The following is a 25,630-nucleotide window of genomic DNA, read 5'->3' as shown; positions in this document are numbered from 1 at the left end:
GGCAGCCCCAAGCCGATGCGACGCCATTTTGCTTTTGCGTGCTGTCAAACGCTGAATTTCACATTTCCACCACACAAAAAGAGAAAAAAAAGAACGCAGACGTCTTTGGCTGAAGTGCGTGAGATACCACCGAAAAAACCAAGCTAAATCACTTAAATGCTGATCAACCGCCAGCCGAACGATTGAAACCCACGGCAGCGAGGCGAGCGCCGCACTTTCCTGCCGAAAATTACGTGAATCACTGGGCAAGGGCAACCCGTGCAATTGGCTCTTTAATTGGCGACAAAACTGCGAACGGCGGGCTGAAAAATGGTCAATTCGTCTGGCAGCGAGGACGGACAGCTGCGGAGCCCCAACGATGGGCATTATCACAGGTGTGTATTGTTCCTGGGCTCCTGGGAAAACTCAGACATTCGGTTCTCAATATGCGATTCATGGAAAATTGTTGCTGCATACACACACAAAGAGGCGTACATATACACACGAGGGCTGGCATCGCGGCGGGAATCTAGACAGATTTTTAGCGGAAACCCGCCGTTGACGCTTCCCGCCCCACACATATAGCTGCGCTCGCAAAAATAGTGGTGATAGGGTCAAAAAATGATGTGTTTTTTAAGAAGTAAATTTAATTGAGTTCTAAGGTTCGTTAAAAAAATACTTTTATGAGTTATATAAATTAAAAGCTGATTTTTAGAACTAAAACTTCTTTATTATCCTTTTAACATATTCCTTGAAAATGTAATAAAAACTCCTAAACAAAATTTGATTTTTTTTTATCTCGCGTTCATTACATATTAAGATAATAATTCCTATATATAATTTACTTCAACAACAATAAGATGATAGCTGGGTCCCAAAATAATCGTTTTTAAGAGCTCTTTTGAAGGCTTAAAAACCCAATATGACTCACAAGTAATGAATATTTTCGGTCAATGATTTCGGCGCACTCGTACCAATAACTGTTGCATTTGTGTGTGTATGCAGTGGGTGGACAATTTTCCCCCCACCATCTTTATCTGTTGACTGTAACGAATCGTACATGCTAATTCTGAAATCTTGAAACGAAATTTGCGTTTGTACAAAGAACATTCGCCCCAAAATATACATATTTATATCATCCCCAACATCCCTTCGCGCTTCTTTGCTCTCCTTGTTAATAATAACAAAAATACCAAAAGAAAACAAAACCAATTTATGACGATTAAAAAACCTATTAAATTTATTGAACCGTTTAATTGACTTGAATTTTTTCGTTGCAAATAGGCCAAAAAGTGTGTACTTGTCCCATGACCGAGGCGCGCGATGGCCAACAACAATACCTAATAATAATCATAATAAAAAAGTAAAAAAAAAAAAACCAACAAATCTATTATAAAAAACATAAATGAAAACGAAAGAAAAATGTGCAAGCAATGTGCTAAATTCGAGTTTAAAACTGTGCACCTGCAGTGTCAACGGCAGATGGGACCGAATCTTCTCAAGCCAACCCACACTAATCTCGCTTGACCCGCCGCTGGCTAATAATATGTGTTCCGAGAACCGAGAACCGTGTACCAAACACCCGATAATCGGATTCGGAATCGGAAACGAGGTCCGATAAGCTAAGCTCCGAACAGATCGATCCATCGATCCGATCTCTCATGTGCTGCTGGCGGTAAATTGTAATAATCTGTAACTCAATTGATTCAAACACACTCAATATTGTACTATCTTTGCTAATGCCTCTTTCCAAGTCCTGTCTCAATGTCTTTCGTGTCTCTCTGTATCTCAAAAGATAACTCCCATTCCCAGCAGGTTGCGCAGTCAGTCGTGTAAGTGTTTGCATTTTACAGCCCTTGGAAGTTTCGGAGCTCCGAGCTCCATGGAATAATCACGGGATCCGGTATCAGGTAAGTACTCCATTTGATAGCACTCAATGGTGGGACGATTATTTTAATTTTCCGATAACTAATTTATACTCTTCATCAAAAGAACTCATAAGTTCTAGTGAAGTGAAATAAAGTAAAACGAGTACTTCTTAATTAATTCTTAAAATTCCTAAGTTAAGCCTTAAACTTGTAGATATGCTATTGTCTCCATGACATCCAACTTTGCTTATGAGTCCCTAAATCGACCCACCTAATAGCCCTCGTTGCTGCTTGGATACGGGATAAGAGTACCACCCACCTATCGAAGCATCTCCGAACCGATTGCCTCAAATAAACACCTAATAATTCGCATATGTACTGCACCAAAGTTTCTGTATCTAATCTCGAAAGAATTCCAGAGCTAGCGTGGACTCGAGTTTTCAAAGGCCTCCAAGGGCAAGTGTAAAATGTAATCCGCAACACCGACTGAAGCAACGTGCAACCTGCTACCAGCGACACGCAACATGGTCAGAGCAGCGCCTGGTCAACTGGGTCGAGGGTCAACTTGGGCCATCGTCAGGCATCGGTCCAGAATCATCAGCAGATGGGACACCACATAAAGCATGACACCATAATTTTTGAATTTCTCTCTTACTTTTAGCCGAGGAGAGGACGATGAGCACGAGGCGGACGCCGATGCTCTGTACATACAACCACCGCAGGCCAGTCGGGAATCGGGTTCTGGTTCCAGGCGTGAAAAGAAGAAACATTCCCGCGAACGTCGACGCCACAAGGAGCGGGAGGATGTGGGCGGTGCCGGCGGACTAGGACCGGAACGTGATCATCGCTATGAGTACCGGAACCGAGAGGAGCACTACCACCATCATCATCGCGAAAGGGCCAGCAATGTGGCTGCGGCATATCAGAAGCACCACCTGGGCCACGCCTACCACTACCCGCAGCCGCCGCAACAACAGCAGCAGCCCCTGCCGCCGGCTCCCAGCTATGCTGCCCACCACCATCATCATCACCAGCATTTAGCCGGAGCCAGGGCTGCTCCTCGTGGCGATTACCATTCCTATCCGTCGGGCTATCACTCGAGCAGTCGGCACGGCGACTATCCCATGGAGGAGCCACCGCGACGCGGTAGTAAATACGCGGAGAGCAAGGATGCGGAGAGCTTGGAGCAGGATCTGCGTTCCAGGCTGCTAAAAAAGCGACATAACTACGTTAAGGACTACGAAACGGAGGAGAACTACGAGCATCGTGGAGAACGGAGCGAGCGACGCGAGGGCAGTCGCAAGGAGCGGGAGCGAACTGGCCGAAGTAGCCACAAGCAAAACCGCCACGAACGCGTCATTGAGCTGCTGGACAGTCCCGAGGTGGAGCACCAACATCAGCACCAGCACAAGTCGCATCGCAGCAAGTGGCGCGAGGAGGTGGAGGTCAGCCGAAGAAAGATGAACGAGGACCTGGAGTTGATGGCTCGCAGAGACAAACTACTCGCCGCCGAACGCGACAGTCGCCAGCGAAAGCAGACGGCCCGTGAGGAACTAGAGGCTCGCCGGGAGTTGCTGCGCGAGCGGAACGAGCACAGTGGTGCATTGAGTCCAACGGCAGTGGCAGCAAGCGTAACAGCTGGCCTGAACATTCAAGTCAAGCGGAAGTCCAAGCCAGACAGCTACGAGAAAGAGATCAAACACAAGAAGCGGCGGGAAGAGGAGATCGAGGTCATCAGGGATGATGAGGATGAGGAAAGCGAAGAGAGCGACTCCAACGAGGAGGATCAAGAAGAAGACAGCGCAGAGAGCGCCACAGAATCGGGCAGCGAAGAAAGCTACGCCAGCAAAAAGAAGAGCAAGATCAAACCCAAGCCGCAAGAGGAGGATGACGACGAGGATTTGCCCTTGCCCGACAGTCCACTGAGCGTGGGTGAACTCTATAAGTCCCCCAAGCAGCGCCAGCGATCTCGCTCTGTCAGCTCCAAGAGCAGCTCCCAGTCTAGCCGTAGCAGTCGCTCCAGATCTCGGTCCCGGAGTCAAAGCAGTCTGGAGGATGAGGAGGAAAGGCGGGATGCCGCAGCAGCTGCCTCACCCAGCAGCAGCACACGCAGCGAGGAACGTGGAATGACGCAACAGCAGGCGGAGGAGAAGCTGGACGAGAAACTTAAGGAAAAGGCACAGAAGTCGCTGGAGGAACAGGTTCCATGCGACGACAAGGGCGTTCCCCTGCCCAACTACTATCCCGGCGTGCAGGGCTGCCGTTCCGTTGAGGAATTCCAGTGCCTCAATCGCATCGAAGAGGGCACCTACGGCGTGGTATATCGTGCCAAGGACAAAAGGACCAACGAGATTGTGGCCCTCAAGCGGCTTAAGATGGAGAAGGAAAAGGAAGGCTTTCCCATCACGTCCCTCAGGGAGATCAACACTCTTCTCAAGGGCCAGCATCCCAATATTGTAACCGTTCGCGAGATTGTGGTCGGTTCCAACATGGACAAGATCTTTATTGTTATGGACTATGTGGAGCACGATCTTAAATCTCTGATGGAAACGATGAAGAATCGTAAGCAGAGCTTCTTTCCCGGAGAAGTGAAGTGCCTGACGCAGCAGCTTCTGAAGGCGGTGGCCCACCTCCATGACAACTGGATATTGCATCGTGACCTGAAGACCTCCAACCTTCTGTTGTCCCACAAGGGCATACTCAAAGTGGGCGACTTTGGATTGGCCAGAGAGTACGGATCGCCAATCAAAAAGTACACTTCGCTGGTGGTTACTCTGTGGTACCGGGCACCCGAGCTGCTCCTCTGCTCGCCCGTATACTCCACGCCTATCGATGTCTGGTCGGTAGGCTGCATTTTTGCCGAATTCCTGCAGATGTTGCCGCTGTTTCCGGGCAAATCAGAGATTGATGAGCTCAACAGGATCTTTAAGGTATGCTGTTATCTATACTAAAAAAAACCTTTTTTAACCATATTCTTTTCAATTTTTTCAGGAATTGGGCACCCCCAACGAGAAGATCTGGCCCGGCTATACCGAGCTTCCCGCCGTGAAGAACATGATGTCGCAGAACTCTCAGTTTACAGAGTATCCCGTATCCCAGCTGCGCAAGCACTTCCAGGAGAAGACCTCCGACATGGGATTGTCTTTGCTGCAGGGCCTTCTGACGTACGATCCGAAACAAAGACTGACGGCCGACGCGGCCCTGAAGCACGGCTACTTCAAGGAGCTGCCACTGCCCATCGATCCCTCCATGTTTCCCACCTGGCCAGCCAAGAGCGAACTGGGAGCGCGAAAGGCTCAAGCCTCGTCGCCCAAACCGCCGTCTGGTGGCTCTCAGTTCAAGCAACTGGGCCGCGACGAGCCCATCGCCGTGGGTCCGGGAAACAAGCTTTCATCCGGGATTATCACCGGGAACAAGAAGAGCCACGGAGCTGGTGGACCGTCGGCCAGCACGGGATTCGTTCTAAACGCTGGGCTAACGCAACGTCAGCTGGCCATGGGACCGGGATTCAGTCTGAAGTTCTGATTCGGAGTCGGATTCTGTGTGTTTTAGCCAATTACGATTACTATTAATTGTTATGTATAGTTAGAGACGTAAGACAAAAATTTCGTTTAATTGTATGTGTAAAAATATTGTTCCATATATAATTTAAAAAGCCATACAAAACAAATGTGATGGAACGGAATTTTTCATTTAAATAGAGGCAGTCCCACAAATTGGATGGGTCAACTTAAGGAATGTGTAACAACTCGAAATTCTTGGGAGCGGAAAGAAATATTGTGTTTTAAAGAGCTTTAGAATTTACATTTTCCCAAAAATTGAACGTGTTTTTAAGAGAAAAAGTAATATTTTATTTTGGAAATTTTTTCAATTTTGTGTCAAGTAATCTCGTTTATACTTTAGTTACACAAGGAATTACTCTCCGCTCCGCAAAAATCGGAACCCCCTCTGCACACTCCCAATCCTTCCACACCTGTAACTTTACAACTTAGCCTAGGGTAAATACTTCAGCTCTATCTGGGGACTGGCTAAGTGGACCACAGATAGAAGTAAGTGCTTTGCCACGTGGGAATGTAGTCTTTCAGGGGTCCGGCCACCACCTTTGCAATGGGCACACTGGTGGCCACAAAGTCCAGGACGCGCTCCAGTCGAGATTTAGTGAAGCTGTCGTAGAACGGCGATCGGACCAGGAAGTACAGGATGTTGATGCAACGCCTGCTCAACTCCAGCTTCTGCTGCTTGGACATGAGGTCGCGGTGCTGTCGGTACAGGTGTATGCTGTACAGATCGATGGATAGGGCCACCATGTACTGCTTCCAGCTCCTCTGGCCAAACAATCCCATGGCGGCCAGGTGGATGAGGGGCTTTGAAATATACAGGTACTCGGCTTGAAGCAGTTTCCTTGGTATCTGCGTCTTTGCCGCCTCATTGTTGTCTATGTGGAGCTTGAAGTCGCGATACTGCAGCGGAGGAGCACCCTCAACTTTGCGAATCACACGGCCGGAACGCTTCAGTTGGAAGGTAATCGAGTGTTGGGACTGCAGCACATCGTTCGCAGAGGAGGAGGCCACCACATCCGCCGACGACGATTTCCGCTGCTTGCCCAGAGCTCTGCGGTTCAGGGAGGCAATGGGCGGCGAGGTGATTATATCCGAGGTGGAGTGCTTCAAGATAAAGAATCGACCGGCCGCCTTGAAGGCTTGTATTAGCGCTATCACCAGCCACTTGCCGGATTGACCGAAAAGCCGGCGGGCTGATATCTCGATGAAAACCTCGCTGTACTCGAGTGTCGTCAGCGTGACCTTTAGACGGTAGCAAAGTTTCGATTGCAGCTGGATCACCGAGTTCTCCTGGGCATTACGTGCCCGCTCGATGATCCGATCGTTGTAGAAGACCAGCATGTTGGACAGCGTGTACACCAGCTCGCTGAGGACATTCGATGAGGATATGCGACCTGGATTCCGGCCAAAGGTTAGCTCTCTGGGCTCTATGTAAACACCGAGTTTACTTTACCTGCTATAAAGTAGGACACCCACTTGGCGGTGGTCTCGAAGTCCCCCACCACGTCCGGGTTTTTGGCTACCCAAGCCTCGTACGCCTTTAGCATGCCCTTTAGAGTATCCATGATATCCGGAAAATAGCGCCCGTTCCCCGGAAAACCAAATAAAAGTGAGGAAAGTCTGCCTACAGGTAAATCCAGGCGGCGCAGCTGTGGATTTCTGGCTTCTTGAGGCGTTAGTGATTTCATGCGATTAATGGGAAGGTGGCGCAAGGTGTTTTTTGTTTATTTAATTAAAAAAGCTTAAAAACAAATAAAATTTAAAACATTTATTCGGTTCACTTAAAAGAGTTAATAGTTTTTTTAAAACGCATTGATTTCGATGTCACATTTCAATGTAATGAAGTCACAGTTTAAACCGCACCCGATGCTTTGCCTTGTTAATAACCTTCGAGGCACGACTCGATTGTGATGCTCAATAAGCTGAATATAAGCAATCTCAGTCACCACAGCCTTGTAGGATATCCGACCTGTGGGTGGTTCAAATATAAAAAATCCTCAAATTCAAATTCAAATTCAGACACCATCCTAGCGACCATACGCACTATGCTTGGGTATTTTACCACCAACTTTTCGTAGGCATTTGATTGGATACAAATTAAGATATAAAATATAAATACATTTAGTGCTCGAATTGTGGCGAAACTAAATACGAATACACTCAAACGCCAGCTTTGACGTCACAAATACTCCACACCTCACACCGTCTTTTGAAGAAAATCCCTACCGCGTCAAGATTTTGGTGGCAGCCCAACCTTTGGCCACACTTTTGTTTGGTCCGAGACTTTTACGATCGAATTGCGACTGAAATCGGGTCGCTCCGTTTTCGCGTGGATTAGCTTGCCAAAATTGAATTAAGGGTCGATATACAGATGTCCAGCAACAACACGGACACCGGGGACACGACCATCATGGCCACGGCGGACATGGAGGCCGGCGGAGAGGAGCAACTGCCCCGCGAGTCGCTGGTAAAATGTGACCCCCTTGAGTTTGTCTAATCTATAATCGGACCCTTATGAGCGCAGATAACCACTGCAGTCAGCTTTCTACTAAACACCAAAGTGCGCCACACGACGCTTATCCAGAAGCAGCAGTTCCTGCGGTCCAAAGGTCTCACCGCTCACGAAATCCAGTTGGCCTGCGAGCGAGCCGGCGTCTTCACCCTGGACCCCAACACTCCGCACCCCAGCCCCAACACGGTGATCAGCATTGGATCCCAGCTGCAGGCGGTGCAGCCGCAGCCAACGGTCCTCGGGAGGATCCGGGAGTTGATCCATTCGGCAGCCCTGTTCAGCGGAGTGGTGTACGCCGTCTATCTCTTCTGGAAGGTGAGCAAGCCGGGGATCTCTATCTGCCAGAGATACTACTGGTATATACGATATTCAAATTAATTAGAGCCCTTGCTATCTTCGTAATTTTTTTTTCTACTACCACCCATACCCATATTTCTAAGAGGTTAGTTCTTAATAGTACCACATCGATTTATATACATTTTTTTACGAAGCTATCCAGAATACCCTACCGGCTGATAATGGGTAATCTTATACTTTTATATCACAATATATTTGGGCCACAGATAATACACATTTGAATTAAACATTATTAGGTATATCTGAACTGTTTTCCAGCTTTGAATATGTAAACCTCAAAAAAGATTAAGTGTACCTAATTACATCATAAACCGGAGTGGCAGTCCAAAGATCAGCTTAACGTACATAAAGCGTTATTGACACTTGAGATTTATTACGACTATAGTATATTCAGTAAATATGATTTTAGAAAAAGGCTAATATACATTTTAACCTTGAAACAAGTTTTACGATGTTTAATGGCAAACGTTCAAGGGTCATTTTGGGTGATCTAATACTAATACATTGTGACTCACAAAATGAAGAAGTTGCTAAATATGCATATGAAATAAAGAACTCGTAATTAATGTCTAAGCTGTAATATTTTTGCAGAAATACATTGCGCCTTACCTGTTTGGCAAGCCCAAGAAGAAGCCGGTGGATGAGGTGCTGGACGACATTGATAAGAAGGTGGAGACGCGCACCAGCGACCTCAACAAGGAGATCTCGGCGGTCAGGGATCTGATCACCAGCCAGCAGCGGGAGCATTCGCAGCAACTGAACCGCGAATTTAGCAACTTCCGCAGCGATCTGGATGCCATCAAGGGTCTGCTGCTGAACAGGAAACAGTTCGCCGGCCCCGTGGCCCCCCTTGCAGTGCCATCCATACCCGCCTGGCAGCTGGCCGGCTCTCCGCACCATCACCATCGGCACAGTGGGTCCGACGACAACGAGAAGGGCGACGATGCTGGCTCCGGTTCCGGATCCTCGGAGACCGAGGTGGTCACCAAGAATAGCGACTCCAGCCTGGAGATCATGTAATGCATTTAGAATTCGAGGCTGGCTATGTAGGATGTAGTATATAGTTAGACTGCAGAGCGTTTGTAAATTGAGTTTTCCCTTAAATGCCTGTAAGACTCTTCGGTTTTTTGCTATGCGCTTATAGCATTTAAGTTTTCTTTATAGTCAACAGCTAATCCATATCCAAAAGTACATACACACACACTCACATATACACACTTATGCGATACGATGTCTATATAATGTAATAATAAAAAATGTTTACATAATAACAGGTTTGAATTTAAAGAAACTGTTTAATTAAGCGCAAAAATGCTTTTGTGTAGTTGTTTTTATCGGTATATACCGGGTGGGGGTAGCATGTCGGTATAGATAATTAATTTCGACTTAGACGATAATTGGTTTCTTAAAATTTTGCCGAGTGCTACTTTCTATAAATTGGCTAAATTCTCGTTAGTTTGATTTAAGAATATGCTGAGCGGAGCTCCTCTTTCACGAACCCACACCCAGATCCTAAATGGGTTTTAATTTATTTATTTATTGTGCGGTGCGTAGTTATGATTTTGTTTTAATTACAAATTTGGTTCTCTGCGCTTTCCGTATTTCGCTTCAATCTTCATTTAATTTTCTTTACTACTTACGTTAATTGTTATCGATTTGTACATATGATAATTTAGTATTCAAATATTTTTTGCCGTAATTTTCTTTAAAAGTAAATGTATTCTAGTAAGTTAATAGTCTCACAAAAGATTGTTAAGGGCTTCATAGTTCGATTCTATGTGTGTTTTATTTTGCTTTTTGCTTATGAATGGAAAACCATTGCGGAATACCCCGAAACAAGGATAGAGAACCACACCCCTACCCATACTAAGTATGCAATTAGAGTCTTTTCGGGTAGCTTGGCCCTTGTTTGTTGGGTATACTCGTTATACACGATAAACAGCGGCCAGGCCGGGATTTATCAACTATTTCAAATTAAATATAACATATTTACAATTAATTATACCTTGCGATTGGGGCAATTCCAGCTGCCAAAGCCCGAGCACTGTGTACACTTGAAAATTAAAGCTTTTGACAAAAAATTGAAAGAATGCCTAACAAAATGTTTAGCAATCGGAGTCAATAAAATTAACCTTTGTGCCAAATTTAATCGGCTGTACTGAACAATGTGTACATTTAAAAATTACAAAACTAACGAAATATTGCGTATTTTCCTATTTTCAATTATACTTGTTAGAAACGGAATTAAGAAATTGTACTTTTCATAAAAATAGAAGTTGGTATTTTTCCGGCATCCGTTTTTGATTAGAATTAATAGAAAATAAAACCTTGCAATTGGAAACATGGCCGGTCGATTGACATTTAACCCCAATTGTTTTCCGCTTCCTCAACTGTATCCCTAGTTTATGCTAACAGAAAGTGCACAGATAGTGTGGACAAAATAGAACCATGTATAGCTAGCAGAATTCCAGAAAGGAACCCCTCTAGACGGCTGAATTGATGACAGCCTGCGTTGAGGCTGAGCTACTGATGCTATTGGCCTGGCCAAATGCAGATCCGGCTCCAGCCGTCGATGTGCTCGCCGTGGCCGTTATGCTCACCGCTGCTGCTGTGGCCGATGTCCCCCCATCCGGATAGCCACCCGAAGCAGGAGCCGGTGATAGGGACATCGTCGAGGACGATGGAGAGGAGCAATCGCTCTGCACACTCATCGTGGGAGAAGCGGCCACCAGGTTGCTGCTGCTGCTCGTGTTGCTGATGGTCATCGGGAACTGTGGAGGCGGATTCCCAGTGGGTGTGTGCGGAGACAAGGGCGACATCGAAGACGATGTTGTGGCCGGCGATGGACAGCTGCTTGCGCTCGTTGTAATGGCTGCAGAGGAGCTGTTGTTGTTGACTCCACTGTTCGTGCTGGAGTTCGTTGTTGTTGCCGCAGTGGCGGAGGATGGCGGGGTCGCTGGCGACTGCTGACTGGAGTTCACGCCAGCTGCTGCCGCCGCAACTGCAGCTCTTTCGCGCTCCCGATCCCGTTGCGGTCGGAAGGCCTCGCGCAGCGCCTCCACGCGAATCTCGTTGGGTCCCCAGCGTGCGTATCCGGCGCTGTTTTGCAGCCACACCACCTGGGTGCCCTGCATACACTTGATAAGGACATCGGATCTAGCAGGAAATCAAAATTAGTAAATTGAACTGCTTGGAAGAACCATAGCGAAACACACTTTTGCAACATGTGCTGGTAGCCGTGCCTATATTCGTGGGCCATGCCTAGAACCACCATGGACCGTCGCTTGTACATGCTTTCGTCCAGCTTAGATATACTCTTCCACTCCGGCAGAAATACAATAAAGCTGTAGATTAAGATGTTAAGATATATTTAGTTTGTTGGATTGGTTAAACTTGTAACTCACCTTAATGGCTCCATGGTGTCGGTGAGCAGTTTGTCAATGTGCAGCAAAGAGGCCTCTATCAACTCCTCGCAGTGAGGAGGATTCACTTGGAAGGACCCGGAAACGGGCTTGAAATCCAGAAAGGGGCTGTAAGGACACCAATCCCAGTTAGCTTTAAATTATTACACTGCATTTGATGGGCTACTTACCCCCTGGAACCGAAGTAGGCGTCCGTGTCGGCGAACGCCGAGCAGTACTGCCGGAAATAGGAATTAAATGGCGAGGCGAAGCACTCGAAGCTTACGCCGAAGTGCCGATGCAGGCACTCAAACACCGGCACCGGCAGAGACGCCTGGGTTAGCTCTGCTTCCTGGGAGGAATTCAAGGCGTTGCCCAGGAAGGTCTGGTACCTTTTCAGCAGACACCACACCCGGCCGATGAACAGATCGAACTTCTTGTCATCGAAACAGTTGTGCCGGTACAGCTGCTCCAGCTTCTGCAGATAGGTGAGGTTGATGTACTGCGCATCCGGCTGGTTTATCGTGGCAGGCGTGTACTTGATGATCATGTGGTCGCGGTCCTGCAGATACTCTATCGTCGGCATCCGTGGCGATGGGACGGCAAACTGTATGGGATAGCACCACACCTTTTTCAAGTGCGGCGGTGGCGGCGGAGGCGTTGGTTCCGGTATTCCGTGCTCCTTGAGCAGCTGCAAATGCCGCTCCCTAATCTTTCGGGCGTGATCGGCCGACAAATGGTAGATCTTAACGCACAGGGTTTCAACAGAACTCTTTACGGTCTCCACCAAATGGGGTTCACACTGCCGCTTCAAGTGTGCCAGACGATCCTGAAAATCCTCGTAACTGGCGCCGACTGTGCGCCTCAGCCACTGGAACGTGTCCTCCACATTCCACTTCACCACCTTCTTGGATTCAGCCGGCGCCGATCGGGATTCTATGATCTGCTTGGCTGCCTCTGCATAGCGGGAAAGCTGTTTCCTGGCATCCCCGGTGAACTTGGGCTTAACTATCTTGATGGGTATATCCGACATGATCTCGCGGTACATGGAGCTAGAGATCTCCGGCAGGCAGTTGCTGGGCAATAACGGATCGCAGCCCGTGTCAATGACCTTTCGTTCCATCAGCCAGCGATTGAAGGAATCTCTGGGTGCCTTTATATTCTCCCTGCGCATGCACAGATCCTCGTAGGTTTTCAGCAGCTTCATGCTGAAGGCTGCCCGCAGAGCTTCCACCTCGGGATGCGGTTGCGGCAGGAGTGTGGGCGGTCGCTCCACAATCACCGCATTGGTGCACACCTCCAGATCCCAAGGTCCGGCGAGAACGAACTTCTTCATCGGCGGTCCACCGCCCACATGATGCTGATTGGGATGGATGTGCATGTCGTCCGACGGCCGCCGCTTCAGGTGATGATGGTGGTGCTGATGCTGTTGCTGCTGGTGCATGTTGGGCGTCATCGGCGTGGGGCCACCGGCATGGCAGATGCCCAGAGGATCGGTGAGCGGATCAAAGGGTCTAGACCCGGGCATCTCCCACAGCGATTCGCCGGTCACCTTGTTCCAGTAGTACGGCCGGTTTTCCCGCTTTGACCAGAACTTACGCCATCCCTGGTTCACCAGCTCGGCGGTGAGTTCCTCGCCGTAGCCGCCGGGCCCCAGGGTGGGTGGACCCTGTGGCGTGTGCCCCATGCTCTCCAGCGGCGAGGGAGCATGTGTCTTCGTGGGCGTCGAAGGCGAGGAACAGCTGGCCACCGGTGAGCTACCCGCCCCACTACCCGGATTGTCCGACAATATGGGTCCCGTGACCGTGGGAGCTCCTGCAGTGGGCGAAGGAGCCATGTTGTTGGAGGCACTTGCCGTCAGCTGGTCCCAGGCACTCTGCGCGGCGGAGGCTGCGGCGGCAGATCTGGTGACGACGGGCGCTGGTAAGGATCCCATGCCCGGCGTTCCCGTCGACGCAATCACGGAGGACAGCAGACCCTCCGAGCCCGCGCCCAGGTTGTGTATGTTGCTGTTGTTGCTGTTAGCTGCCATGCTGCGGGAATATTTCTGCAAGAGCGAGGTAAACAAAAACAAATGTTTAAAATCGGAGAGCGAGAGAAGAGCGGCTGAGTGGGCTGGCAGGGGGAGGTGTGTGGAGAAGAGAGCGAGGCAGCGAGAAAAAACGATAATCGATGTTCAGTGATGCACAGCTGGATTTATCTTAGCTAGTGGCTAAATCTCTAGAGAAATTACATTGACAATGCAAACATGTGATATGAATTATGTTTCAAATTTATACAACTAAAAATATTCCTACTTAGAACATTAAAATATTCAAAAAACTTTAACTCTTTTGCATCTGAAACTAAAAGCAGTGGTAAAGTAAAAATATAAATCAATTAGAATGATGTTAGCGTATGAAAACTAGTTTTTTTGATGATTATTATTTTATATTACGAGTATAAGAAATATAAAACTTGCACTACATTATAATAAAAGAACACATTTTTTGTCCAACTAACTCAGATTTAAATAAATCCAGTTCTAGCCAAAAAATAGCCATGGGCACTGCCATCGCAGCAGATAATGAAGTGAGCGCGCGTCGGAATCGAAGAAACCGAAAACCACCACCAGAGAGCTATAACTGCCGTTAGTCGGCCAGTCGACAACAGACACTCAACGGAGCGAGATCGGGGGTGCGCTCGAGTCGGGCGAACTGAGGCGTGGGGGTCGTGGGGAGTAGCGGAAATGTCACTAAAATTGGGCCTGTAATATGCCCAAAAATCAGAAAGGAGTATTCCAAAGCCAGAAACCAGTAGTTTCACCGCCCACGCAAAGGAAGGAAACCAAGAAAGCGAGAGAGAGGCGCCGCGCATGAGCGAGAGAGCCGGAGAGAGCGAGCTAACGCTCTCGCTCTCTCGCGCGAATGAGAAATCAAAACAAATTGCAAAAGAATAGAGATTTTCTGCCTGGGTTATGTGTATATGTTTTGACGAGCGTGTACCAAGCGTATGCGCACCGCCACAGCAGAATAAAAAATATACAAAATTATTTGCTGCACTCGCACGCACACAGACACCTCTGCTGGCACACACACACACCCGCGCTAGGTGCAGGCATATTATGCACGCCATATAAACAATTGCGAAAAACACACTTGGTTTCGTGGCCCCCGACGGCTACGTCATAGCACTAAAATAATGGCGCGCTTTTTTTTAGTGCACCACAACAACAGCTCTCGCAACGAAGTCGCTTAAAATTAAGTCAAAAAATAACAAAATCAATTGGGGATTTCGCAACGTTTAATCAGATCGCTTGGGGTCGGTGGTGTCGGCTGGACAGCGGGGTAAACAAACAACATTCTCGGGTGCAACGAAAATTTCTCTACACTTTCTTTTTGCACCCACCAGAGGCACAGGCAGGCACATCAATATTTTCCATTTTATATACGCCTGCTGCTGCTGCCTGGCATCGTGTGGCTCGCTCGGAACGCCCTGAAACGCCACAAAACTCACCTAGTTCCAACTATCCTAGTCTGAAAGGCACGCGCTACGTGTTTGCAAACATTTAGGCGTGCTCTGGACGTAAATATTCCCGCGATTTTCTATGGAAATTCGTAAAAAAGTTCTTCTCAAATTCTTTTTCAGCGACGAACTCGGGGCAGTCGAATTATCGTGATGGGGTCTTCATCTGGTATATCGTGCATCGCTATCGAACAGTGTAATCGAATAAAATAGCTCGAAAAAGGGTCACTCTAAACATATCGGCGGGTATATCCGAGACACACACCGCGGTCTTATCTATGGCTTGAACCATCTATCTACTTTCAACATTATTTTGATTCAAATTTTTTTTAAAACAATATATTACAAAAAATCATCTATCAGAAATCCATTTAAATTGCCTTGTTGTTCTTTTTGGAATGTTTAACAATTGTTTATTGCTAATTTATCGTCTGGAGTTTTAGACAAATTTCTATGCTTATGTTGAGATCTGGCTTGTATCGGTTAATTAGCCGCAAAAGGTTATACTTTTTCGCCTTGGAGTTGTTCGATTCCAGTTCGTATAAAGTGGAGAGATTGACCAGCAAACTCTCGTTAAGGGATTTCTGGGGATTCAGGTTGATGGCGCGTTCGTACAGGTTTATAGCATCCTTGAGCTTGCCGGCATACAGAAGGCATACTCCCATGTTGTTGAGGATCATTGTGTTGCCGCTGTCCAGGTGCAAGGCCTTCTGGAATATCACATAGGCCTCGGGGAAATCGTTCTTGGCCACAGCTATCAGGCCCTTATCCACCAGGTCCCTCAGGTCAGGCGAGGAGTTACTTAACAGGATATTAAACAAATTAAATCGAGGGCTTTTAGTTTTTAGGCGCAACTTACATTTCCCTCAGTCTCCTTGAGACGGCGAACTTTTGTTCTGCCCCGAAGATATCACCAATTTGAAGGTAAATGCGTCCCCAAGCGGAGTACAACGAACGCTGGTCCTCCTTGCTCAAGTTAGATCGCTTTAGAAGGGTTCCCTCCATTATGTCGTCTATCATACTGAATTTCTTCATCTGTAAAAGGCAAGTTTCTTAACATGTTGATTAGTAAAAAGCACCTCCTAAACTCACCATCAATCCACAGTTGATGATCGAGTGCAACACCCTCTCGCATCGCCTTTGCCAAAACTCCTCGGCCGCCTTGTTGCGCAGATTGCTATAGTGCTCTTTGATCTCCCGGCTGGTAACATGGAGTTCCGAAAGCCTGTCCAGGGCGATGTGCGGTTTGCCCAGATAAATGGGCAGCTCGGCCAGCAGGAGCCGGAACGAGAAGCAGGCAATGGATCCGCTCTTGCCATTGTACATCTCTGGATAGAAGTCGTAGAAGACGTCGGCGCTCCGGAGCTGGCCAAAGGGTTCTGCTTCGGCGCTCAACAGCTCGAACTCGCCCAGTTTTGCGAGGAGGGCGAGGCGGGTGAACCACAGCTGCAGGGAGTGCGGCGAGTGCTTGGCCGGCTGACCAGACCTGCCATATCCCTGGCCGTAGATGGTCAAAAGGCGGCCAGTCAGATTGACAGCTGTGCGATAGCAGCCGGCGTGGATGAGCGTCCTCAATCCGCGCTCGTCCTGTGTGACATCATCGACGCGGAGGATTTTGCGATAGGACAACTCGGCCTCTCCGAGGTGTTGGGTAACTGCTACAGCGATGGGATCCGCCTGGAGAGGTAGATGGCAAGCAAGGGGATGAGTACTTCAGTGGGGGATGGTGGCTTTACTTACCAGGTCATTTTGCAGATGGATGCCCGGCATTATTAGTTTGGCCGACTCGTTTTCCCGCGGCAGCTCCCACAGATTTCGCACCTCGTCCGTGACTTTTATGGCGTCCTCGCCTGTCTCAGGTGTCTCAACGAACTCAGGTGGCTGGAAAAATCCGGTGAAGGTGTTGGACATCATGTTTGCGCCGGAACTGCTGGTGTTGCTGCTGGTGGAACCTCCTTCTGCTGGCAACTCCTTGGGCTTGGGTTTGTTCGCCAGCTCATCGAAGAAACTGGGCGGATCATTCGCAAAATATTCGCTTATTTTGTTTGACATGTCTTTTGCAGATTGTTTTCCGATAACTTGTTGGAGATGGCACTATCGGTGCCCTGACTGTGACTGTGACAGTGACTGGCGCCAATGGAATAATTTTGAAAATCCGTTGACTGGTAAAATATATATTTCGAATCTGACGCTAATATAACTAATTTAAAAACTAGCTATTTAAAATGTGTTATACTACAACAACGGAAATGTTTAAAGTGCTTCTAAAATTGAAAAGAAAATATATATTTAACTTAAATTTTCTTTTAGACCGAATGATTTTAGTTAGCTTTTTTTATAATAGTTGGTTAAAAAATAATGTCTTTTAAAATTAATTTTTCAAAATTAACAATAATAATAATCATATAATACTTTAAATTATACATTTTGTGCAAAAGCAATAAGCACAGAATTAAATTTTGACTGGCTTTTGTTAATATATTTACAATTTCGACGAGATAAAAAAACACAGGGTACTTTGGCTTGCGTGAGTAGGAAGTAAATAACTGCATATTTGTAAAAAGGGGACACACTTAAATTGTCCATCGATAACCGATAGATGGCTAACAAATCTTTCCCATCTCCTCTAAAAAAAAGCGTTTATGTAAAAAAAAGCACGTGTTCTTATAATAAGCCGAAATTCCTTGAAATGTACCCAAATATTAGTAAGAGGAACCTAAGTAAATGTAAAAACTAAATCAACTTAACACGCTTTCAATATAAGTAGACTGTCATAGTTACTCATCATGCGAGAAGCGATGGAGCCATGATGAAATCAGGAAAATGCTCGACTTTGTAAAACGGAATAGGAAACTTGAGGTAAGTGTGCTTAACTTAGTTCTCTGTTTTAGTTAAATTATATTAATTTGTACAATTTATATTGTGTTGAAGGTACCCTCTGCTAAACTATTTTACGAAGCCATGATGCAGGAGACCGGAATCGAAGGCTCGTGGCAGAATATGAGGTGCCAAATGAGATTTCTTAAAATGACCTTATCGAAAGCAAATAACTGGCTGTCCACTAATGACTTTAATCTGAAAGACAAGAAATCGGCAATTGGTAAGTTATACCGCCCCAAAACGCATTTTCTTTATATTTACATTCATAAAAAACTTTGCATAAAGGGTTCATTGGTTGCATCATTTTTAGAAATGGCGGTTTGGACATGTTTAGACGTGTTTATAGTGTGAACAATTCCTAAACATGTGTACTAATTAGTCAAAACTATTTTGAACATATTTTTAAGTACATTTAATTTACAAATAACATTTCTTGAAAGACATTTATTACATAATTCAATTTTAATAAACCTTATAAAATAACATTTCAGAATACGCACGTGACCGCTTTTGTCCATTTTATTATGAATTGGCGGAGTTGTTTGGTCAAGAGTTTTCGACTTTGGAATTGTGTAGTGACGCCAATCAAGAAAACACTTCCTCGTCGTCCGATGAAAATGAAGAGCCCAGTGTTTCTGCAAAAGCTAAAAAAGGAAAGAATCGAAATGGTGCGTCTAAGCCGAAAATCCGACGGAAAGAAGCCTCTCTAGAGGCTGCTAAACTGCAAATCGAAGGCGAAAAATTTCAGTGGGCCAAGGAGAAGGAGTACAGAGAGTTGAAAATTAAAGAAAAGAAAGTGGAAAACGAGTTATATTTGAAAAAATTAGAACTCGAGCACAAGAAAGAAATAGCCATGTATAAGATTCAAATGAAACGCAAGGACAATCCTGATAAAAGTCCAGAGGTACGAACCTATATAAATAACTCTTATCACACTAATCTGTTCTCAACTTAGGCATATATTAAATTTATTATTATATTTATTTTCCAATTAAAGGAATATTTAAAAAGTAGTAAAGTAAAATGTACAATTAAATGACATGTTAAACCTATATATTCGTTATTAATTAATTAAATATTAATCCATGTTTAATATTATGACTATACTTGCAGGACTGAAAATAACTTTGACTTACCAAAAAGAAGCAACGAATTGGAACTGCACCTGTCACGAAAGACCTTACATTTTACAAAAGTACAAATATTGTATTCACTAGTTTATAATAAGCTTTAGAAAATGATATCGGTTTCGAACATTACTCAGCTCACTCCCTTAATAAAATAACATTTAACATATTTAGTTAATCGAATTTATTGATCTACCATTGGTTTATTATTAGTATTGTACAATACATAAAGCAAAATTAGTTTATTCTAAAGCTAACGAAGATGTGCCATTTGATGACCAGTTTTCCATTTGCTTTTGTCCTAACATAAAAACGCATTACGCTTTATTTACACGAAAAAACAGCCTCGCATGGATCGCAGTTTATTGCCCATTGAAAATCGTTTCGGGATAATAGCTTGGGGCGTTGAACATGCGCGGGAAGCCATTGCCGTCCAATTGGCCCACAGGCAGCACCGACATAATATCACTGAAATTGAACAAATAACAAAGGGAATTACAGTGGGACTCTTTTAGAAGGTACCTCTAACTCAACTACCAACAAAATATTAAATGTATGCAAGGCCTAACATAAAATCTGTTACTGTTCTTTCTAAATTGAGATATGTATATAACGTATATTATGTAATGTTTTAACAGCTAAGCAATACAAGTGGTTCTATAATTTCCAACTCAAGAACCATTAAATATCCGTCAAATATCCAAATAACCATTGATGTAACTCAAATCCTCCATTTTATAGACTCCCCTAAGGTCTCGAGATGGTTCTAGTTATGGAAGTGCGACTGTGTGTTTTTTAACAGCCAAAAGAGCACATTTACTCCACTTGTGAGTCCGGGTGTGGTATGTGCGGCATGGTGTGTGCTGCAACTCGACGCCCGCGGAGAGGGGTGCGATCGAACAGCGGGACTCGGGTGCGATGAGGGGCACATGCTGCACGCATGCGCTGCGTTAGGAGCCGGGCACGTCCCGAGTCCCTGGGCTCTATAAATATGCAGAGGACCGTGCAAGGAGCCGGCCGAAATTGGACATAAAACACGCTCAAGTGGGCGGACTGGACGCACAAGTGCTTCACGGTCACTTACAAACGATTTTTAATGCCAATTCCAAAACAATTGATTATATTCGTTCGGGTTTCGAAGTTCGTTCGCTCGGTTCTAGGGCGCAACGCTCAAGTGCTGAATGAATTGTTTTACGAGTTACGAGGAAATGGAAATGATGCCGGGTTAGGTTCTGCTTTCCTGCTGGAGTTTGGCCAAATTTGAAGAAAATCTAACACTCGAATAGGAATAACTGAGAATTTGGAAGTTAAAAATGATCGAATATCCCATTTTGGTGTATAACATAACTAAATTTGATGGTCCATCTTGATATAAGAGTATAGAATCTCCTGAAAAAAATATACGTTCTGTGCATTTCCATCGAGATATTAGTTGCTTTTTGTTTAATATGACTTTAAAAATTGTTTTGATAAAATGTAGAATCTTATAGATGCATCACAAACTGCAATTATTATCCTTTTGATGGTTGTATCCCAAAACGCAGCTCTTATTGCCCGAAGTACTTATAATTTTAGAATATTAATTCTATTATTTGGTTTAATTTCAGTGCTTACTTTGTCATAGGAGTGAAATCTGTGGGTCTGGGTCAACTTACGGTCTCTGCTGGGGCGTGCGATCCCTCTGCCGGCGGTTCTTGAACCAATTTGAGACCTGGGTGAGCGTCAGGCCCGTCTTCTTGGCCAGCGTCTTCTTCTCGTCGGGCGTGGGATACCGGTTGGTGAGATAGCAGTCCTTCAGGGCGTTCCGCGACTTCTCCTTGAAGCAGTAGACCGTCTCCTCGCCGTCCCAGATCGTCTTGGGCAGCGGGTACTTCTTGCGCAGCCGGTACTTGTCCACCGCTCCGAGGGGACGGCCGCGTACCTTTTCCGCCTCCTTGTAGTGCGCCTTGAACCAGAGGTTCTGCAGGTCGACGTGGTACTTCATCGAGAAGCAGTGCGTCTCCAGCAGGTTGTAGAGCTCGTGGAACTGGCCCAGGTTGTAGGCCACCATGGCGCGGGCCCGCAGCACGCTCTCGTTGGTCTTGAAGAACTCGCTGGGCGGCAGGCTGCAGAGGAACGTGGTCAGCTTTTCGATGTCGCCCTTCTGCTGCAGCGCCTCGCACATGCACTGGATCTGTGGAAGCGACCATCATTAGAGTGGGTTGCTAAATTGTATTTTATTCCATATTTTTGATAAGTATTCCCCCATTTTTAGGCATTCAGTAAATACGAAAAACCACTCCTCACCTGGTCTGTGGAGAACAGCAGCATTTTGGCGTCGGTGGGGAAGTTGCTCACTGCAGACATATTGTGGACGGCCGTGAGGTTGGAGATGAGGTGACCACCACTGCCGGGATTACCGCCCAAACCGCCTGCGCTCCTCTGCAGGCCCCCGCACAGGGAGTCCGTCTTGGTGTTCCCATTGAGATCCCCCAGATTGCCAGCACTGCCGTTCTCGAATATGATGCTGTTCAGGCTGGGATAGTGGGTGGGCGTGGTCGAGGCGGTGGGCGGCGGCGACTTGTCATAGTCGTTGGTGATGTCCTGGAACCGGCGCTCCAGCAGATGGTCCTTCTCCGCCCCCTCATAGGGTGCGAATTTATCCAGTTGCAGAACTGTTTTGCAGGACAGGTTTCCACGATAACCTGCAGATTATAGTAAGCACAGTGATGGGCAAGTCAAAATAGGTTCCTATATTTGAAAGTTCTTGTTTTGCTGGCGTTTAAATTCTATTAATGGTAATCATATACCGAAAATATTTTATCAGATAGTTAGATTTCGAGAATCGAAGCTCTTCTGGGAGATTCTCAAAGCCAACGTCTCCGCAATCTGATTACACCCATCTGACACCCCAGATTAGCTGCGCTCTGGTTCTTTCTCACGTGCCATTTCGGTGGTCAATGAAGGCCCCACCTTCCCTCGGGGGTCCCCTATTCCGAATGTGACTAATCGAATGCCCGACATGACCGAAACGTTCGTCGTCTTTCGACACCTCAGACGGGGACCGTGGCTGTGGATCATATTGAGGCCCGAAAGAGACATCGAGCAAATAAATAAAGGCGATATGCTTACATACAAGTTTGCACGAGCATTTGTGTGTGGCTATGCAGTTGTGAGTATGCAAATGTTATAAAACATAATTCATTTGATGGTGCATTGCTGGAAACGGTTTTTCGAATTTCGGATGCCCTCTATTTGGATGGGGCATTTTTTAAAAAATATGTTAAAGGGGTATATAGAGTTCTAGAATTAGAAAAGGAAAATAATTACCTTTTTATTTAGGCAATAGTCAAATATTAAAAAATGTTTGTGAAACTAAATATATAAAATCAGTTCAAACAAGCACTTCTCTAAAATTGTTATTTCTTTGTATAACAAGTAATAAAATATAATATTATACAAAAATGCCTGCATACTGATTTATCATTTAAAGCCTTTATTAAGACTACAAAAAATATTCCTAATATATCTTATTTTAACATTAAAACTGGAATCTTCTTGGAACTGTAATCAAAGATGGGATTTCAGCCCTTATTAAAAAATTATATTAATTACATCAAACAAATAAGTATGAAAGATTAGTTAACTGACTTATGGATAGGGCAATTTAAATTCTAAACTAAGACTGAAGCAATTTCTCACTTGACAGGAAAGGCAGGGAAGGATCAACCTGGACACATTGCAAATTCGCATGTAAAGTGAAAATAATGCCATAAGACTGCATAACCCCATCATGCACCCTGTACATGCAATCCTCAAAAATGTGTGCTCCTCAGCAGAATAAAAGTCCCAGGCTTTAATTGTTTATGCAGCGCCTCATTGACGCCTCTGTCCCGAAACACGATACCCGCGGTCTTGTATCTAGACCATTTGCACCGATAAGGCTAGACCTAGTTGGATACGAGTCTGTATCCATGTCCGTGTCTATGGCTCTGGTGGCACTCACCAGCGTTTGGAAGGAAGAGCGATCCGTAGGCCATCGGCGAACTGAGGTTGTCCTGCTGGACAGCCGAGTGGTCCGAGGACGTGCCGCCGGAGCTGGTGGAGTCCAGGTCCCCGCTTATGGAGACCGACAGATTGTTGGCATCCATGTTCTTCTCAAACATTATCCAGCTGAAGTCGGTTTGCGCTGGTGTAGTGGTTAATTGTATTTATTTTGTCTACTTTCTTCCTTGCAAACACAGTTTTTACAATATTAACTAAACATTCTTTTATGTTACTTAAATATTTTGCATCATTTACTAAGTTTTATTTCACGAGTTTCCTCTTTTTTGAAATAAAAGTATTTGGCAAAGTTGGACGAAGTTAAACCATCGCCTTTACTTTTTTATGTTAATGATTCTTTTAACTTTGCCACTTTACAATTTTTTTTAGATCACTGAACTTAGGCTTGACTAAAGTTGTTTAGCTTAGTTATTTTTATTTTAGCACTTATTTTTATGGTATTTTGTTACAGATTTGTTATAGATTTTGTAAACTATTTGGTAGGGATATTTATTTTTTGGTGACTTGGTATTTCTAGTTACTCCATAATTGTTTTCACAGAAGTAGATATTTCTATTTGACCACTTTATATTTATTTGTATTTATTTCGGGACCGATTGCTTCCTCGCGTCTTGACGCGTCCGCTCTTCAAACTCGACTGCAAGCCGAAGAAAACTGCATTCCAGGGGTGTGTTTCGTTCCATTCCGTTCCCGTTTCGCCTGCGGAACGCGTGGAAGGGCGGGCCGGCCGCCGTTAACTGGCTGCAATCCGGCCAATTTAGGGGTGGTTCCGTTTCCGTTCCTCGCCCTCGGGCGGTGGGCGTGACCCTCGGCGGCCATTTTGTCCCATTATCTCCCAGTTGTGATAACTTTTTCGCTTTGTTCTCTCTTTGTTTCCGTAGGTGCCATCTAGGGGCAGAATAGGGTCTTGGATTTGGACACATCATGACCTCATTAGCGATTTTGAGGGTGTCTAATGAATGCCCGTGTGCTGTTTCGTGGAATTTACATCGGATTTCCATGGCATTGCCCAATTTGGCGTGGCGTTAGGAGTTCTCTTTGCACAGAATGGCTTATTCAATCGGAAGCAAAGACTTTGAAGCAAACACAAAAACATAGGGCTTTGTTTGGGTATAAAAATAAATCATCTTTTAAAAATACAAATTATCAAATATTTTTTAAAGTTTACTATTGATAACAAACAGTGGCTTTAATCTGTAACTAAAATATATTTAAATTCAATTGTTTTATAACATATATAATGCTTTTTTTACTTTTATAAAAATATCTTTAAATACATTTTGAATCTGTATAACATTAAATTTTTTAACTTTCAGCAATTTTGTGCTACAAACATTCCTCTACGTATGCAATAGGTATAAAGTCAGACGAGGTGCAATCTGACGCCTGGCTGAGGCTGAGATCGGGAAAATTCCTTCTGCTGCTCATCTAATGGCGTCAAATTTCAATTACAAAACGCTCCTCTCGACTGCATTCAACGCGGATGAAATGATGGTGTGATGGCATAAAATGGAATAAAAGTGACACGACAAAGGTGACAATCCACAAAAAGGCCCAACAATTGCGTTGCCCCGGGAACAGGAATAGAATTAGGAACAGAAACAGGAGCACTCCTCGGATTCTGTTTGTTGTCGATGGGAATTCATTAAGCGGCAAATTGGGAGGGTTGACGATTTCGTCACACTCGCAAATCCCCTCGAAACACAGTCCCAAAGACCCAGATTTGTCACAGCGCACATCATCAGCACCCCGAACAGTACTACAACTTTATATCCCCTCTGTCCTCGTCATGGGATCGTTTAGAGGCACAGGTGTCGAAGGTTATTCCAGATTAGGGCTGCCTCCTTGGGGTTTATTCAATTTTGATTGGGTCTTTACTTACCTTGAAGTCTATAAAATAGTGTGGAGAATAAAGGTGTAATGTTTTTAGAGAGATAATATTTATGTAAGTAATTCTATTTTAATTTTTAGGCATTAGGGATTATGTAATGTTACATTTAATTTTTTAATTTTATAAAACACTTCTGGGGCTTATTAACCCACTTATCTTTCCTCACCCCGTTGCGTAGCAACACCCTTTGCAGGGGTGTGCCCTCTAATTGACCGCAGTGGAAGGATTGTAATCTCAGCCGAACTAATTCCCTTATTAAAATCACGTGGCAGGACTTAGGGATCGCATGCAAGCTGTCAGGCCGAATCAAACGAAGCTTTATTTTCCGATTTTTGAAGCTTCGTGCAAACGCGTCTTTTGGTTCCCACACTATCGTGTTTAGCTGAGCCAAGCTGAATTCTCCTCCGGCCCCTGGTGTCTGTTTCTTAAATACTGCAAGCGCATGAATGCATTGGACCAGTTAAATATACTCCCAGTTGGAGATAAGAAATAATATAAAATATGAGA

General features: G+C 45.3%; 7 protein-coding genes across 11 annotated transcripts; 3 read left to right on the top strand and 4 right to left on the bottom strand.

Annotated features, from left to right (window-relative positions):
* Nucleotides 1-14: 14 nt before the first annotated feature.
* Nucleotides 15-5,651, top strand: LOC108028320 (serine/threonine-protein kinase PITSLRE). Of its 4 annotated transcripts, none has more exons than XM_017100052.3 (4): nucleotides 15-114; nucleotides 175-374; nucleotides 2,509-4,777; nucleotides 4,839-5,651. In XM_017100052.3, exons 2-4 carry the CDS (start codon nucleotides 310-312, stop codon nucleotides 5,370-5,372), a joined length of 2,868 nt encoding a protein of 955 aa, XP_016955541.1. In that variant the 5' UTR covers nucleotides 15-114; nucleotides 175-309; the 3' UTR covers nucleotides 5,373-5,651. The 4 variants fall into 4 exon arrangements, 3 of the variants coding, with proteins under 3 accessions (XP_016955541.1, XP_016955542.1, XP_050741720.1); XM_017100053.3 differs by adding an exon at nucleotides 1,264-1,654 and having other exon boundaries at nucleotides 24-374; XR_001768381.3 differs by lacking the exon at nucleotides 4,839-5,651 and adding an exon at nucleotides 1,264-1,661 and having other exon boundaries at nucleotides 22-374; nucleotides 2,509-2,648.
* LOC108028321 (peroxisomal membrane protein PEX16) lies at nucleotides 5,442-7,071 on the bottom strand. Its single transcript, XM_017100054.3, has 2 exons — nucleotides 6,861-7,071; nucleotides 5,442-6,801 (listed from the first exon to the last, which is right to left on the bottom strand). The coding sequence occupies exons 1-2, from the start codon at nucleotides 6,970-6,972 to the stop codon at nucleotides 5,876-5,878; spliced, it is 1,038 nt and encodes a 345-aa protein (XP_016955543.1). The 5' UTR covers nucleotides 6,973-7,071; the 3' UTR covers nucleotides 5,442-5,875.
* A 589-nt stretch (nucleotides 7,072-7,660) lies between these two features.
* LOC108028528 (peroxisomal membrane protein PEX14) lies at nucleotides 7,661-9,547 on the top strand. The gene is made up of 3 exons (XM_017100419.3): nucleotides 7,661-7,874; nucleotides 7,932-8,234; nucleotides 8,868-9,547. Exons 1-3 carry the CDS (start codon nucleotides 7,779-7,781, stop codon nucleotides 9,294-9,296), a joined length of 828 nt encoding a protein of 275 aa, XP_016955908.1. The 5' UTR covers nucleotides 7,661-7,778; the 3' UTR covers nucleotides 9,297-9,547.
* LOC108028527 (mRNA (2'-O-methyladenosine-N(6)-)-methyltransferase) lies at nucleotides 9,488-15,334 on the bottom strand. Its single transcript, XM_017100418.3, has 5 exons — nucleotides 15,173-15,334; nucleotides 11,869-13,724; nucleotides 11,681-11,806; nucleotides 11,492-11,620; nucleotides 9,488-11,432 (listed from the first exon to the last, which is right to left on the bottom strand). The coding sequence occupies exons 2-5, from the start codon at nucleotides 13,707-13,709 to the stop codon at nucleotides 10,760-10,762; spliced, it is 2,769 nt and encodes a 922-aa protein (XP_016955907.1). The 5' UTR covers nucleotides 13,710-13,724; nucleotides 15,173-15,334; the 3' UTR covers nucleotides 9,488-10,759.
* Nucleotides 15,335-15,568: 234 nt separating this feature from the next.
* LOC108028836 (trafficking protein particle complex subunit 12) lies at nucleotides 15,569-17,313 on the bottom strand. Its single transcript, XM_017100827.3, has 4 exons — nucleotides 16,922-17,313; nucleotides 16,274-16,858; nucleotides 16,041-16,216; nucleotides 15,569-15,982 (listed from the first exon to the last, which is right to left on the bottom strand). The coding sequence occupies exons 1-4, from the start codon at nucleotides 17,231-17,233 to the stop codon at nucleotides 15,601-15,603; spliced, it is 1,455 nt and encodes a 484-aa protein (XP_016956316.1). The 5' UTR covers nucleotides 17,234-17,313; the 3' UTR covers nucleotides 15,569-15,600.
* Nucleotides 17,314-17,794: 481 nt separating this feature from the next.
* Nucleotides 17,795-19,357, top strand: LOC108028772 (uncharacterized). 2 transcript variants are annotated; one of them, XM_050885766.1, is made up of 5 exons: nucleotides 17,795-17,886; nucleotides 17,949-18,040; nucleotides 18,113-18,281; nucleotides 18,553-18,965; nucleotides 19,175-19,357. In XM_050885766.1, the coding sequence occupies exons 1-5, from the start codon at nucleotides 17,871-17,873 to the stop codon at nucleotides 19,178-19,180; spliced, it is 696 nt and encodes a 231-aa protein (XP_050741723.1). In that variant the 5' UTR covers nucleotides 17,795-17,870; the 3' UTR covers nucleotides 19,181-19,357. The 2 variants fall into 2 exon arrangements, with proteins under 2 accessions (XP_050741723.1, XP_050741724.1); XM_050885767.1 differs by having other exon boundaries at nucleotides 17,813-18,040.
* Nucleotides 19,358-23,859, bottom strand: LOC108028771 (homeobox protein SIX6). Its single transcript, XM_017100748.2, has 4 exons — nucleotides 23,174-23,859; nucleotides 21,475-21,872; nucleotides 20,844-21,361; nucleotides 19,358-19,656 (listed from the first exon to the last, which is right to left on the bottom strand). Exons 1-4 carry the CDS (start codon nucleotides 23,331-23,333, stop codon nucleotides 19,551-19,553), a joined length of 1,182 nt encoding a protein of 393 aa, XP_016956237.1. The 5' UTR covers nucleotides 23,334-23,859; the 3' UTR covers nucleotides 19,358-19,550.
* Nucleotides 23,860-25,630: the final 1,771 nt, after the last annotated feature.

Source organism: Drosophila biarmipes, chromosome 3L (assembly GCF_025231255.1).
Source record: "Drosophila biarmipes strain raj3 chromosome 3L, RU_DBia_V1.1, whole genome shotgun sequence".
Taxonomy (NCBI): domain Eukaryota; kingdom Metazoa; phylum Arthropoda; class Insecta; order Diptera; family Drosophilidae; genus Drosophila; species Drosophila biarmipes.
The sequence above is the reverse complement of the archived record's forward strand: the minus strand, read 5'-3'. Positions and strand labels throughout refer to the sequence as shown.